The sequence below is a fragment of the Pseudopipra pipra genome, chromosome 11 (genome assembly GCF_036250125.1).
Source record: "Pseudopipra pipra isolate bDixPip1 chromosome 11, bDixPip1.hap1, whole genome shotgun sequence".
NCBI classification, from domain to species: Eukaryota; Metazoa; Chordata; class Aves; order Passeriformes; family Pipridae; genus Pseudopipra; species Pseudopipra pipra.
In genome coordinates, this window is record NC_087559.1 from 18,599,979 (window position 1) to 18,615,544 (window position 15,566).

At 44.4% G+C, this 15,566-nt stretch overlaps 1 protein-coding gene across 7 annotated transcripts; it reads left to right on the plus strand.

Annotated features, from left to right (window-relative positions):
- Nucleotides 1-2,265: 2,265 nt before the first annotated feature.
- TSEN2 (tRNA splicing endonuclease subunit 2) lies at nucleotides 2,266-13,449 on the plus strand. 7 transcript variants are annotated; one of them, XM_064668037.1, is made up of 12 exons: nucleotides 2,266-2,321; nucleotides 3,203-3,398; nucleotides 4,232-4,313; nucleotides 4,944-4,980; nucleotides 7,042-7,555; nucleotides 7,673-7,750; nucleotides 8,288-8,338; nucleotides 8,977-9,115; nucleotides 10,773-10,809; nucleotides 12,036-12,147; nucleotides 12,561-12,650; nucleotides 13,115-13,449. In XM_064668037.1, the coding sequence occupies exons 2-12, from the start codon at nucleotides 3,225-3,227 to the stop codon at nucleotides 13,172-13,174; spliced, it is 1,374 nt and encodes a 457-aa protein (XP_064524107.1). In that variant the 5' UTR covers nucleotides 2,266-2,321; nucleotides 3,203-3,224; the 3' UTR covers nucleotides 13,175-13,449. The 7 variants fall into 7 exon arrangements, 5 of the variants coding, with proteins under 5 accessions (XP_064524107.1, XP_064524103.1, XP_064524105.1 ...); XM_064668033.1 differs by having other exon boundaries at nucleotides 2,273-2,321; nucleotides 8,950-9,115; XM_064668035.1 differs by having other exon boundaries at nucleotides 2,273-2,321; nucleotides 7,673-7,693; nucleotides 8,950-9,115.
- The last annotated feature ends 2,117 nt before the right edge of the window (nucleotides 13,450-15,566 follow it).

Below are 15,566 nucleotides of genomic sequence, written 5' to 3' on the forward strand. Positions count from 1 at the left end.
GGCAGGATTAACTTTACTTGTAGTGGTCCTGGAAGATGTTTGTCTAACCTGCTCTTAAAATTCCCAGTGATGGGCACGATTCCTCAGTGTCATCTTCACCTCAAAGGTACAGTATTATTTTGCAGTGTGACCCCCTTGCTCCTCCTATATTCCAGTGGTCATGCAGAACAATGCATGACCCCCTCGTTGCAATGGTCTCTTTTGCCCATTTTACCATTTCTAGACAGTTATTTCAGTCTTTCCTCACAGATCACTTGTCCCTCTTGCCTTGGCTCCTGGCAGCAGTGCGATATTTCTGCCTCTCTGTGATTCACTCTGACCTTGAGGGTTGCTGTTCAGAGCCTCTCATTTAGGTGCTGCCCAAACACCGGCTCATCACAAAAAGAGAGCTGCAGACATTTGTGAAAGTGTCTGTACAATTATTGATATTCTAAAAGAAATGTGGCATGACTTGTCTAAGAGAGTTTGTCCTTCAGATAGCAAGTTCTGGCTGCAGCACAGTCTGGGCTTATCATCAGAAACGGGAGCAGATATTGGGTTGAAGGAACAGGGGTGTGATTAGTTAATTGAGTGACTGGCATATGCTGCTGGTCTCTCTCAAGGCTGCTCAGAGATAAGGAGATGTGAAGGAAAGCCAGTGACCTGTATCTCTGTGTTTTGTCTCCTTCTCCCTGTCATGCACATCTCAGAGTAACGTCTGCACAAGGAGAAAATACAGATGTATCCAGCACAGATAAACTCCACTTCCATTGAAATGAGGCTTGATTTGACAAATTCAGAAGGAATTTTGAGTGAGTAACAATTTTGATGCCAGCTTTCATCTTGTTACCTGCAATATTTTAACACTGGGTATTTTAATGGTACAACTCTAAGAACGAGCCTGAAGTTATCAGAGCATTTCTCTCTACTTTGGTGACAGGAATACAACAGGCCCTCTGTGGTTTAGCTTCAACACTTTGTATGTGAATCAGCATTCAAAATAAATTAACATCTTGAGCTGGTATAGAAAGTGAACCTCTGTAGGCAACAGCCGTAAGAACACAAGCTTGTATTCTCATGGTTTGTGCTGTATTTCCTGTGTGGCCTTGTAACCATTATTCCCTGCCCCATGACTCACTGGTCTGCCTGTAAAATGGCAGTGGGAGATAAAACACCTCATAAGAATGATGTGTCTTTACAACTTTTCACCAGTGAGCTCACTGATCTCTCTGTTGGGAATCCGAATTCTCTACTGAGAGTGTGTCCCTGGAGCCAAACTGGCTTGATTCTCTTTGTGTGTGACAGTGGTACCTCCCAGTGTCACCTCAAAACAAGAGCAGTTGTACGTAGGTGCAGGTGTTGTGTGGGTTTGATGGGCAAGGCTCAAGCTGTGATTCAAAACAGAAGAAGGGATGTCTGCTCCTCACTGAGCAGTGAAAACACTTTGCATTGTACTCAGGTACCTGTTTTTATGATTGCACGAGCAGGTCCTCCCGAGCCAGCCCTGGTTCCCTGGGTCAGCCAGGGCTGTGTTATCCCGGGTGCTTCCTGAGCCACAGCCGTGACAGGCATTGTTACGGAGCCAAACCATCCGCTCGAGCGGAGCACCGGCTGTGCCTCACCTCCCCCGCTGTGCAATGGCATCTCCGTGTCCCATGGCCAGCACCGAGCTCACCGTGAGGGTGCAATGGCATCTCCGTGTCCCACGGCCAGCACCGAGCTCACCGTGAGGGTGCAATGGCATCTCCGTGTCCCATGGCCAGCACCGAGCTCACCGTGAGGGTGCAATGGCATCTCCGTGTCCCATGGCCAGCACCGAGCTCACCGTGAGGGTGCAATGGCATCTCCGTGTCCCATGGCCAGCACCGAGCTCATCGCTCCGGGCCGGGTGTTCCACACAGTGTCACCTTCCCGCACTTTATGGTGTTTGAGCCGCAGTGCCGGTTCACTTGCCCCTGGGGACACCACGGCAGCCCCGGCGGAACCACGACCGCACCACCGGCGGGGACATCGGCAGGGACATCACCGCGGCCCCGGCGGGGACGACAGCGCTGCAGGGCGGGGGCACCGGGCAGCCCCCTCCTGCCTCTGCCCGCCTGGAGCAGCTCCGCGCCCCTCGCTCGCAGGCCGGGGGTCCCGCAGGCCGGGGGTCCCGCAGCCCGGGTCCCGCAGCCCGGGTCCCGCAGCCGGAGCCCGCCGTGCCCGGGGCTCCCCCTCCCCTCAGCGCCGGCACCGCGGGCGCGCGGCCGCGGCGGGACGGGAGCGCGCGCGAGGCCGGGGCTCGGTGCGCACGCGCGGGGGGGCGGGGCTGGCGGCGCGCGGGCCGTGGCGCGGCGGGGCCGGTGCGTGAGGGGAGAGGGGGGGGGGCGGGGGGCAGGGGGCGAGACCCCTGGAGACAACCCCGGGACCACCGCGGCAGGGCCCGCACCGGGGACGGGGGTGCCGGGGGTCCTGGTGCGGCCCCGCGGGGTCCCCGCGCTCCGGGAGCCGCAGCTCCGCCCGCGGCCCTCGGCACAGGGGCCGGGTCAGGGGGTAGAACCCGCCCGGCCGCGGCCCCTCTGCAGCACCGCCCTCAGCCAGGGAATGTCCGGGCTGGGGGGACCCGCCGGTACCGTCCAGAGCAACCTCGGCCCTGCCCGGGCACTCGCCAGTCGCACCCTGTCCCTCAGAGCGTTGTCCAGACGCTCCCTAGGCTCAGACTGTTCAGGACACTCCGTATTCAGAGACTTGAGTGCTGTGGTTTCTGCTCTTCTGCTCATTCCTCTCCTTTATTCCTGAAGCCCTCACAGCGTAACAGAAACTCACAGTTTATGTCCTGAAGTTTCCTTTGTAAACTCTTTCCTCTATGACCTTTAAGAAACCTGCAAATTGATAAATATATGAATATATATGCACAAATTTATAGATTTATTAATATATAACAATTATATAGATTCATAAATATACAGATGTATACTTATAAATTTTTAAAAATTATAAGTCTTTTATTTGTAAGTTCTCTTTATAAACTGTTGGCTGAGAACCATCCCCCCCGGTCTAGGGACACAGATGAACAGAGAACACCAGCAGATCAGTGCCTGTGTTTGTATGGTGTAAGAGTTGCAGAATTAAACTTGTATTATGGTGGAGGATTCATTGATAATTACTTATTGCCAAGGGAATGTTGCTGAAATATGGAAAAACACTAAACTTAAACACTAAAGCTTTTCTTTCCACTTTTTAGGAGGAAATATTAACATCAGGAAATGGCAGAAGCAGTTTTTCACCCCCCAAGAAGGAAAAGAAGAGTTTTTGAGTCCTACGAGGGTCCCTTCCCTGTGGATGTGGGTGGGAAGGATTTCAGAATGTGCCAGGCTGAAATCATCAACAACAACGTGATTGTGAAGAACCCAGAGGATATTGAACAGCTCTATAACAAGGTGCTGCACCCTGTTTGCATAGTATTTTTAGTGTTTTAATTGCAGGTAAAGCATAGTACTGGTTAAAATCTGCTGCCTTTATGTTTTCCTGCACCTTCAGCCTTGTGTGATTCTCTGTATCTCAATTCTTTCCTGAAATCAGTACAAAACATATATTCTGGATCGAATGTGAATAGTATTTCTTATCCAAGCAAATAAATATTTTGAATGAATCGACATTGTGACCTAAAAAACAGCTGCAAAGCCTTCATGTTTGTTAACGTCTCCTTTCAACATTTTATGTAACTTCTTAAAAGCGCTTTCTTGTTTTTAAAGCCCAGGAGGTTGGAATATTAATATTTTATAAATGCTTCTGTAATTATTTTAGCTTCAGAGTGATTTATTCCTGTATAAAATAAGCTACATTACTCCTTTTATGCCTGAGTACCATTTCAGCACCATTCTTGTGCAGTAGTATCTCTTTGGTTTCCATCATGCATTGTCACAGCATCAATACACAGGTGGTGTCTCCTGCATTCGTTTTGAAATGTCTGTTTGGAGATGTTGCCTGACAAATATTTAGAATTGAGGAGAAGACCAGACACCCTCCCAGTTAAACCACCATACCTGGTTAAATCTCTCAGTGCAGGGGTTTAATACTGATTTAATACTGGTTTAATACCAGTTACCAGCAGATAAACAAGCTCTAGGCAAAGCTTAAATGCTGCTGAATTTTAGTTGTGTTTAGTTGTGAATTTTAGTTGTGTGGTCTTGGCAGTCCACATATTGTAATTTGGAAATAAATTCATCTGTTTGTTAAGAAATAATAAGGATATTTTCCCTTTCCTTTGCAGGGCTATTTTGGAAAAGGAATCCTTTCAAGAAGTCGGCCGGTGTTCAGCATTTCAGACCCTCTGCTGGTTGCTAAGTGGCAAGGTAAATGTCCTCTGATAGTTCTTCACTTTTCTTCACAAGGATCTCTCTCTCCCCCTCTCTTGTGCTTGGGGAATGCCTGGGAAAAACCCAGGAACAGGAAATGTGTTGTAGCTCCTCAGTGCACTCTCCTTGCCTTCCTGGGGTTGTTCCTTGGGAAGTCTGTAAGTAAAGGGATCCTTGGACTTCTCTTCAGATAACTCTCCAGTTTTTCTTGGGTTTAATCTGTAGGTTGTAGTGTCCATGAAATCATGAGGGAAGGATATGGGAAGTTTTTTATCTGCTTGTGGCCAATTGCATCCAGTCTGCTCTTGGTTGTTTATACTGTCATTCTTTGCTCATCTTTCCTGTGACAGTTAAGTCTCAGTGGGCATCACTGGATTTTATCATATCCCTTCATCATTGTCTTTTTATGGGCTGGAGAAGAAAAGGTGTATTTAGTTGTTCTCTTGTGCAGGCTGTTACCTCTGTACCTTTCCTGGTTCTACTGTGTCCTTGAATACAAGTGGGACCAAAATGGCTTTGAAGACTGAGAATGGGGGTAATTGTCAGGCTGCAGATCACCCCAGTGACCAAAACCACACAAAAACATCTTTATATTGATGAAACAATGTATGGTTTTTCTTTGTACAGGTGTTAACACAAACATGCCTATAATTACATCTCAAAAGTAAGTTAATTTGCTTTAATTTATTCTTGGTGCTTTTAGGAAACATATTATTTTGTTTTACATTTTTTCTTTCTGGTTTTCAGGTTGTTGGCTGTATAAGTGATGATTTGCTTCTATTTCTTTCCTCATTATTTCATTTATAAATCACATTAGAAGAACTAGAAATAGAGTGGGGGATATTCAGTGTGGTTTTTCATGTAATCTTGCAGGTATTGATTGCTGAATAGAGGCCAAGACTGAGTACATGCATAGTAGGGTGGGTGATTAATCGTAATAATCATAATAAACTTGTGTCTTAGCTGAGGAGGAGAAAAACAAGTTTCTGGGGTAGGCTCTTTAAAACAACTTCCACTTCCTCAAGGAATTACTGTAGCATAAACTGAAGCAGCTCTTGAATTTTTATAATGCACTAATATTTTACTTTTTTAATATAAATTATCAATTACCATTGCTAGTTTGTCCACTTAGCAAAACAGAGTGTTGGACCACATTTTTATTTTGCTTAAATAGTAGATGAACTGTTAAGCATGTGCAGGTGGGTTACTCAGTTTGTTTCAATCTTATGATAATTTTAAAAAATTTACTTAAATTTGAAAATTATGCTCCTTCAGTCCTCGATTTTAGATAAGAAAAACAGTATCAATATTACTGCTAGTGCTAGTACAGTTACTACTGCTCACAGAAATACTTGCCATTCTTATTAGTCTGTCTTGTGACAGCTTTATGTGCCAGCTGTGCCTCAGCATCAGTGCAAGTGTGATTATTGGTGCTCAAAAGGCATCGTGATCTGTTCCGGTAGAGATCTGGAAGTGCAAATTCTATGGTAATTAAATCATAGGACCACAAGGAGTCTGGTTTATATAACAAAGAGTGCAGCACTGAATTGTACAGCTTTATTATGAGGCTTCACAGGGACTTGTGTTTGTGTTGACACGTGAAATTTGCATTTAATTATCTCTGTAGTTCTTCATTACCTGCTCTGGAATTGCTGCCTTAGGATTTTGTTCAGGAAAGTAAAGAGTATTGTCCAGGTTCAAGGAAGGACAGCTGCCCTGAGGTCCCTGCAGCTGCACAGAGGGAAGATTCATGTCTTCAACTGGATATTAATGTTATTTTCCAAGAGAAATAACATGGGGCATGAACAGAGTGGTGTTCTTTGGGGCCCCTGAATCCAAAGGAAAAGGAGAGGGGAAAACCTGTTGGTGAGAGTGCTGTTGCAGTCTGGTCGGGAGTGGTGAGCTGCAGTCTTCCTCTGGATCCCACGAGTGGTTAAAAAGGTCCCAAGACTCCAAGATTATCTATCCTCCAGTTCAGGCAGGAATGCTCAGTAGCCTCCCTCAGGGCGGGGAAGTTCCTTAATGGGTGTGAGGACAAGAGCAACTCCTGTCTCACAGGCTCTTAGCACTTAGTTATAGCCTGAGGAGTCAGGCTCTATGTGCAGATGGTGTAAATGGTTCATTGATAACAGTTTCTGGGAAATGACATGGAGGCTATAGAATACACAGTTTTGGGTTACACCCATCCAGTGATGAACTGGTCTCAGCTGTCCTAACTAGGACAGAAAGGTACTTAGAACAGAGTTTTGAAGCTACTGCTCTCAGTTGTTATCTGTAAAATAGATGAAGTGTGTGAGAGCTCTGTATGCAAAGTCTTGTTGCATATTTTAATCCTGCAAGTTCTACTACCAGGACATTTTTGGGGGGATTCAGGTTTAGGGCTCCCATGGGAGAAGGGACTTTTTGCCCAGTGAAGTTCTTGCTTCTTGAAACTACACAGTCCCTTGTGTAGCCCTTGCAGGGCTCAGTAGTGTTTAGGCCACACAAATTTAAAAGGGAAAACCAGAGGAGGGGAAGAATCCTGATGCTCAGTGGTGTCACCTCCAAACCCCTAAAATCTGGAGCCCCATTGCACTGGGCACACTTGTGTTTGCACAGCAGTTGTTGGGGTGTGTTCAGATTTGCTTGTGAACTGTGCTGAATCCTCTGCTTTTAAGGGCCCTGTTTAAAAATGTTAATTAAAGGATGCAATGCCCTCCAAGTTCCCATTTCTCCTGTTTCCCAGGTACCAGCGGCGTGTTCAGTGGGCCAGGAGTGTTTTGCAAGAGCAAGGCCTTGATGACTGCTCAGTTACCCAAATCCTTGAAAATTACACCAAACCTCTGGAGCTGACGGAGGGTGGAGCTGAACAAACCGTTAATAACAGAATGGGCCCACATAGAGAAAATACTGAACTTTCCAGGCAACCTTCTGCAGATGCTGGCAGTGCAGGAGCCCTGAGTGCTGAGGATCAGAATGGGGGCTCCAGGAAAGCCTGTCTGGAAGGAGATGCAGGGATGGGCCCTGTGTGTGGCTCTAAGGAGCAGGAACAAGGTGACTCCAGAGGGCTGGAGGAAGGGTCCTGCCAGAAGGGTGGTGCTCCTGTGCTCTGTGGCTGTGAGGGGAAGCAGAGCCCTGAGCAAAGGGCTGGGCAGGGGGGCGAGGCAAAGGAAAATGCTCCAGAATATGTGTTGGTGCAAGAGGAAGAAGAAGAAGAGAGCTTATGTCCTGAAGATGACTCTGCTTGTTTACAAGGAAATGTAAGGAAAAAGAGTATCCCAATCTTTTAGAAAATCTCTAGCATCAGTGCTGTTTTCAGAATTCAGTATTTTTTCCAGTTAAAAGTTGTAATAATACAGTAATTTTTTTTCTTATAGCTTGTCAAGAAGGAGAAACTGGTATGTAGAAAAAATCCATTTAGGATTTTTGAATATTTACAGCTCAGCTTGGAAGAGGTATGTTCCAAGTACAAGTTGGTTTGCTTTTAATCTGAAAAAGTAGACATTAATGTATGTTACAACATAATTTAATACCTCTTTCTAAAGTGCAAGGCTCTCCTGTGTCTCCTAAGGATTTGGATTGTCTTAGTCATTAAACTCCTTTTTAATAACCTGCAAGAATTACATGATATGGTTAAAAATATTTAGGGTCCGATCCCATTTACTTTAGATGAATAATCCCACTGGCAGAGAGACCAGTGATTTAAGTGTAAAAATACCAGGAATATAACGTTTAAATAAATCCTGTTTCAGTTGTGCTGCCTCTAAATATATTAGTTTTAACACCGGGCCCCCAGGAACGTACAGCACAGGCAGAGATGGTTTGTAGCTTGTAGATTTTTCTGCGTCTGTTGAAATGTAAAGGTCATGATCACAAGTCTCGTGACATGAGGACTCTTGTATAAAATTAATTTGAGCCTTTGTTCTTGCATGGAACATAAGCCACAGGAAGAAATGAGATATTAGTTAAACTTACTCTGTTTATTTTTTCAGGCTTTTTTCTTGGTGTATGCTCTGGGATGTTTAAGTATTTATTATGGTGAGGTAAGAGATTGGATTAATTTTGGGTTACTGGGGATACCATTAGTCTGGATACAGTTTGGTCTGAAATTTTTAGTTAATATGGCAGTAATTTATGCTGTTAATTCTGGAGGAGGAAATACCAAACAGAGTAATTGGGAAGTTTTTCTTGTAAGTAATGGTATTTCTGTTTATGAAATACCGGTCTGAAAGTTTTAAGTTTAGCCAGACAAATAAAATTAAGCAGAGTCCTTTTGTAGAGGAAGGTTTTTTGTTATAGTTTAGGCAGGAAACATGGGAAGGGCAAATAAGGGAGAAATAATACCTGAGATGGCAACATTCTTTGGAGCTTTAAGCATTAATCTCCAAGTATAACAAGCTATTGTTAATGTCATGGCAAAATAATTGAAACCTGTGCTTCTAGTTTGAGATTGATCAGCCTTTCCTTTAGATAAGGGCATTGTGGGACTGATTGTGAAATGCTAAAAGACCCACTAAATAGAGCAGCAGGTTTCTGGAAGTCTTGTATTTAGGGATTCCGTATTTCCTTGCCGGCAGCCCCCGCTGTGTGCAGCAGCCTGGTTGTGCTGTGGTGTGGCTGTCTGGCTGTCCTGGTGCTCTGTCTGTCTGTGCAGTCCCAGTGCCCTGTGTGTGCTCTGCAGGAGCCCCTGACCATCGTGCAGCTGTGGGAGGTGTTCAGCGAGGTGAAGCCTGATTTCAAGACCACCTACATGGCCTATCACTATTTCCGCAGCAGGGGCTGGGTGCCCAAGGTGGGGCTCAAGTACGGCACCGACCTCTGTGAGTACCTCCTCACCTGGAGCATCTGCACCTCCCTTCTCCTCAGGCAGGGCAGGGCTGCAGTGCCACAGGGGAATTCAGGCACTGCAGCAGCCTCTGCCTCTTGCCCTTGGCAACAGACGTTTTTGGCTGGACTGTGGGTTGGCAGTAAAGCTGGGATGTGAGTGGAAAATCCCATCCCAGAGTCAGTAGCTGAAGAGGGAGCTTGAGAGGCCTGTTGTTTGCCTTCATGAGGTTAATAATTCCTGCAGGATTCCACTGGAGTTCCCTTCCCAAGTGCTTCCGTCCCCTTCTAAACACACCCTCTGCAGTGTCAACGTGACAGTCCCTACAATAACAGGTTTGAATCCAGATCCAAATTCACAAAGTCCATGGATCTCATTCATCCCAGTTAATAGAAGCTGGACTTGTGCTGAACTTACTGCTAGGACTGTTTCTCTGGGTGGTTTTTCTCAGGGCTTTTTTTGGATAGAGGGAGAATGGATTTGTTTCTTTGTTAATGGTTGGGAGTTTAATCTTACAGAAATTATTAGTACTGTCCAAAATCCCTTGCTAAGTAGTTCAAGAACTACATTTAGCTCATGTGCACACAAACAGTACAGTAAAGCCTGTCATTTCAGGAGAATGTGCATTAAGGGAGGTGTTTTTTAATGATTGCTTGCAAACCAGCAGGTGTTTTAATGCTGCTGATGTAGTTGTACATTCTGGGGGTTGTGCTGAGCTCATCCTCGAGATAGTGAGTGGCTTTGGCTGAATTCATCCTCGCTGTTCTTACACCCTGGGCTGTGGATGGGGGTTTGCTGTTGATCACCTGATGTACAGAGAAATTGATACGAGTTGGTTCACCTTTCATTTGTGTGTTGGTCTGAATTTGTTGTTTGGTCACTCACTGCCTTTGGATTTGTGCCAGGCCAAGGAAGTGGAGTAGTTTAAGGTTTGGAGGAGTTCTGCCTTAGTCCTGAGCTTCTGTGCAGCACCTTCTTAGAGTTGGTATTACTACAGTTGGTGATAATGGATAATTTTCAAGTCATGGTTGTCATGAATGAAGTGCTGCTCATCCCCTCCTGACAGGGAAAGCTGTGTAAGAAAAGCTCTGCTATTTAAAGAAAGTTCTCTCTTACAACCCCCTGGCAAAGGGAAGACAGGAAATGTAACCCTTTAATTCAGTGACATCAGTCCAGCTGGGAGGAGTCTTGTGTACCTTGTATGAAGAGGGACCTTTTAGAGGGTCTGGTGGGCAGTATGTAAGAACCTGTGCCTCTCCTAAAACTTGTGGAAAATACTTGTTTGGAACAGAAATGTGATGGCTTACTGTCATTTTACTTGTACTCCAGTGCCTCAGCTTCTGTTGTAAATACAATGTCAAAAACACGAGTCTGTTGCAGAAAAATTCCATCCCAAACTTTTTCCCACAGCAACAGCAAACTGTCCTTTGGCTCTTCTGATTTATCTTTTACCTACTCCACCATTTCTTTGTCTCTTCCCTCTCTCTACTCTTGCTGGAACAACTTAATTCTGAGCAGGATTCAAAAACATTGAAGTTTTGTCTTGTGTAATTAAAACTTAGAAACCATTTGACAATATTGATTGACCCTGGTATTAAACTCTGATGGGAACTCTGTGATTATCAGACTAAGGTGTTTCTCTTCCATTTCAGTGCTGTATCGAAAAGGCCCCCCCTTCTATCATGCCAGGTTTGACATTCTTGTTTCTGTCAAATTTCTTTGTTTCAAATTAGATTTCTTTCACACATTCTCACTGCTTTAAGTACATATTCATCACTCAGAATATATTGCTGGATGTATTCATGCTGGGAATGTGAAAATCCTTTTAGCAGAAGTACTGAATGACACAATTTAATTGAATTTAAGTAACAGACATTAAAAATTAGAAGTTGCAGTGAGCATATTTAACACTTGTATGATGAATGCACTCTGGAAAGTAACTTGATTTATAAGTAAATAAGTAAAACTGACTTTGGAAAATATATGGTATGGGTAACTTATGTAATTTGGGAGATGATATAGTTTGAAGCTGGCTCCCTGCCAAGTCTCCAGACCTTACCACAAGGAGTTTCCCCCCCCCCAAACCTCAGGGAGAAGAGGCAGAAAAACAACAAAGAAAAACCGAAACGAGAGAGAGAGCTAAAGCAATATACATATATTTACACTTATGTTACAGTTAAATACAATTGAAATATATATACAATTTCACAAGGGAAAGGGAAGGGGGAAGGGAAAAGGAACAAAACCAAAATAAAATATATATATCCCGATTAGTAGCCTAATATCTAACAACTAAAAGAGTAAGCAAAGAAATATCTCACTACTCTCCTGGGACAACCGAGAGTCGCTCCGGAACGATCACCGGCAACCTCCGTCTCCCAAGGTCGGCAAGGCCCAACCAGGCCTCGCTCCCCAGCACGGCAGATCAACAGCAGGGAACCTGCACCTCCAAGCTGCTGAAGGAAAGAGAGCGAAGGCCTTCCCTCCTTTCTTCTTATAGCCTGGCTTATGTAAAAATCGTAGGGAATACTGGGGAAATCTGGACCCTTCCTTGGTTACAAACTGGTCACCAAGGAAGGCCCAGACCAAACTACCACAGGAGAAGAAATTTTAAAGGGATGATAATTGTCTTTATTCATTAGCTAGTGAGGTAAAATAAATTAGTTAAAAATGTCACCTTGCCATTCATAAGAGAATGCTCCAGACATCAGGGTGGGGACGGCAGGTGCCATTGGGCATATTCCCAACTTCATTGTTTCTTCTCTTTTCCTTGTAGAAAGAGACTGGAGTTTCACAATTTGCTGCCTCCATGCTGGCATATTGTTTAACACCAGTTTTTAGCCTCTAGTTCTTAAATCTTCTTGCTAAAATGGTAATTTCTTTCAGTGGACTGTGCTGTGTGCTCTGTTGTGCAGTTACTCTGTCCTTGCTGAATTGGTGGATGATGATTTCCAAGGATCTCTCCGCAGACCTCTCAGCTGGATGTCCCTGTCTGGGCTCAACAGAACAACTGCTAATGCTTCCAAGGTCAGTGTTTAAAACAGCTTTAACATGATAACGGGACAGTTGAGCTCCCAGGAGCAGGAGCTGGAGTGAGGCTGGGAAGAGAATCCTTCTGCTGAACAACACGTTTAGTTGCCAGTGGGGAAACAAGTTTCCTTGGTCAATATCTGTAAAGCTTATTAAAGCTTTTTACAGATGAATTCTGTAAAGCTTATTAAAGTTCTGGTGCCTGAAGGAGTGTTAAAAGCTGTGTGAGGAACAGAAGAAAGACCTGAGGGACACTTGTTTCCTGATGCCACTTCTGTTTTTAAAGCCTTCTCCATCTACCAGGATTTTCTTTTGAACAGAGAAGCTTGTTTTCCTCTGTGCTAGAGCTTCGAGCACAGTGCTTCCATAATCCCTTTGAATTCCTGTGTGTGTTTGCTGGTTGCCAACAGGAGCTGATGCTCTGCTATTTGATTAAACCCTCTGACATGACTGCAGAGGAGATGTCAAGCCCAGAGTGTATGAAGAGGATCAAGGTCCAGGTGAGTAGTTCCTGCTCTCTGTGCCATGGGTGGCTTTGCCATGGAGCAGCTCCATAGCTCCTTGGGAGAACTGTCCCTGCCTCTTCGCCTTGATTTGGATTTTTCAAGTGCAGCTGCAATAAAATAATTAGATTCCTTCATGCCCCAAGGCATGAGATGGGCATTGCAGGCTCTCTAAAAACTTCACATCTTCTGATCTAAAGTTTAATGTTGCTGTTACTGTCAATGTAAGCGTTTGCATGGGGAAACGGGGGTGCCTGTGGAGACTGCAAGGTTAATATCTGTTCAAAAATGAAGGGAGAAATATGTGTGAGACCAGCTCATGTCAGGAAGAAACACAGTCATCTACTATAATTTCTCAGTGGTCACATAATACACATCAATTTTAGAGACCTAATTCCCATCCCTCACTGATTATCTGTAGCTTTGGGGTTTTTTCCATAATAATTCCGGGTTTCTTTCAGGAACTGATTGTCAGTCGTTGGGTTTCTTCCCGCGAGCGCAGTGAGCAAGATGAAGCTTAACTGACTGCATAGGAAAAGGTCACTTTTTAAAACCGCTTCTTGTTGGTTTTTACCTGATCTCATGATGACCCATTGCCTCAGAACAGCTCCTGTCTACACATACAGTTGGTTTGTGTAAATGCTATCTGAAGTGAGGTGTATTGTGTTTACTGGGGACAGTGCTGTATTGGAAAACATAACTGAGCTATAGTGATGCATATGAAGGGGAGGAAAAATTAAAGCTGTGTTCCAGTTCAAAACAGAAAATAAAAATAAAATATGAAAGTATAAAACGAGTGGTGGCACAACTGCAGTAATTACTAACATTTAACTTTTTAAATATTAATATTTGTTGCTATTTTAAATGTTAATATTAAATAATTTTTACTTCTCTGGCAGGTGAAGGCGTTAGAGCTGAGTGGTCTGACTCCTGAATGTCTGCCAAATGCCTGAGCAATGAAGGATTAGACTGTTTTCTGGGAATACCTGTTCAGAGTTGGGAATTGTAAGGCTCAGCACAGGGTCTTATATTTCTTCAGAAATGAGGGCTTAAACTTGACAGTCCTCAAATTTAATGCTTAAAAAACAGCAGTAATTACAGTGAATCAAATAACCTTTTAGAGTATCAGTGGTAACTTTCCTCAACCAAAACCTGACTTCATAGCCTTGAGGAAATGGCACGGAGTTTGGATTTGGGGAGAGATTTGGTTGTTGCAGTATTGATTACTGTAACATGTTGTGATTGGGTGCCTGGACCCTGGGATTTAGTGCCTTGTTTTCACAATCACAGCTCACAATTGAGGAACTCTTCCCAGAATGTGCAGGGATTTCAGTGAATTCTATGGGTTAAGCACCTAACAGCAAAGTGAGGTGTTGGGCACCTTTCTCCATCTGGGTAAGATGTCTTTCTTCCCTTTAAAGTAAGGGCCTCATCCTGCCCTGTGCCAGTGAGATGCCCAGCCCAGCTGAGGCCCTTTCTTCTCTTGAGGATGACTTACTGTGCAGAAAATAACACAGCTTTGCTGAGTCAGTGAGAGGAACTCAGTGCCTCTAGCTTGGCAAGTGTGAGTCTCACATTCATCACTGCTTTTTTCCCTTTTATCCAGAACCTACAAGAGTTTATACACTTATTTTTGTTCCTATTGCACTGGTAGCTCTCTCTGTCCTGGCCTATCATGTCATATAGCAGATGAGGATAAAGTGCAGTTTGGATGGAGTGAGGAATAGGACAGTGCTGAGATTTGCTACACTAGTGCCTGCTGTTTTCTAACCTTTTTTTGCAAGATTTAATCATCTGGAAGGCAGGTTCCTAACGCTGATGTTCACTAGTGCTAAGGCACATTAGGAAAAAAAAAACAGCCAACCAACCCAGCAGGTGCTGAGCTGCTTTCAAGCAGAGCCAGGAGGTTTCAGTATCAACTGTGCTGCCTTTTAAGCCTTGCTGCTTCATTCAGGAATTTGAATTCCATCTAGGCTTCCCTGCTTCCCCATGCTGTTCAGGTTTTGTGAGAACACATTTGCTACAACAGTGAGGACACATCAGAGCTGGTGGCAGTGACACACTTTGTGCTGGTTTCACTCCCTGTAAAAGGGGCTTTGCCTTCTGGGCACAGGACCTTTTCCTTGTGTGGTAGAAATTGTGTCACCTCGACCTGTTCCCACCAAACACAACCCCACAATCATGTTTATTTGGCAGTTTAGATTGTAGAGCCATGTCACAAATGCTGGAAACTCCATACAACTCAAAGTGGAAAATCTTCCTGTCTTTGCTTTCATTTAATATGACTCCTACTGGAAGCATGTAAAATGAAATGTGAATTGCACAGAAGCTTTTTCAAGCTGAACAGGTGTGGAGGTGTTAGGTGTAGGGGTCAAGGTGTTTTATTTCAAGCTGCAGAGGACTGTACTTCATGTTTCGGTGCTGGTGGATCAAATAACTTAGTTGTATCATTTGCCACTGTATTTATAATTTAGCACCTAACATATAGTACTTAAATGCAGTGAGGATTCTGCCTCAGAAACAGCACACCAGGATTTGTTTGTGAGCCAAATCCTGGCTGAGGGATTGTACTGTGCACTGGGAGGGGGTGGACAGGTCTCCAACAGCAGCAGGACAGTGCATTTCAAGCTGGTTGTCCCTACTTGTGCTGTGGGTGTTTTAAGTTTGGCAAGAAGTGGAAGAACACGGAGGGGGAGGCGTGTGAAGTGTGGTGTATGTGGTGTGTGCAGCTGGAGAGCACGGGGGGACAGGGTTAATGGGGTCTGTGTACAAAAGGGTAAACAAACCCCCAAACAGTCATGAACGCTTCTCCATCTCTGAGAAAACAAGACTTGCAGCTAGACCAAAACCAGCTTACTTCATAAAAAATTAGAAGGGAAAAAAGCTGAAATTATTTTCTTAAACTAGAATGTA

Excerpts from the sequence above, each read along its gene's own strand:
- TSEN2 (XM_064668033.1), top strand. The coding sequence starts at position 3,225 with ATGGCAGAAGCAGTTTTTCACCCCCCAAGAAGGAAAAGAAGAGTTTTT. Across the intron at positions 3,399-4,231 it reads TTGAACAGCTCTATAACAAG|GGCTATTTTGGAAAAGGAAT; the intron begins GTGCTGCACCCT and ends TTTCCTTTGCAG. Across the intron at positions 4,981-7,041 it reads CCTATAATTACATCTCAAAA|GTACCAGCGGCGTGTTCAGT; the intron begins GTAAGTTAATTT and ends CCTGTTTCCCAG.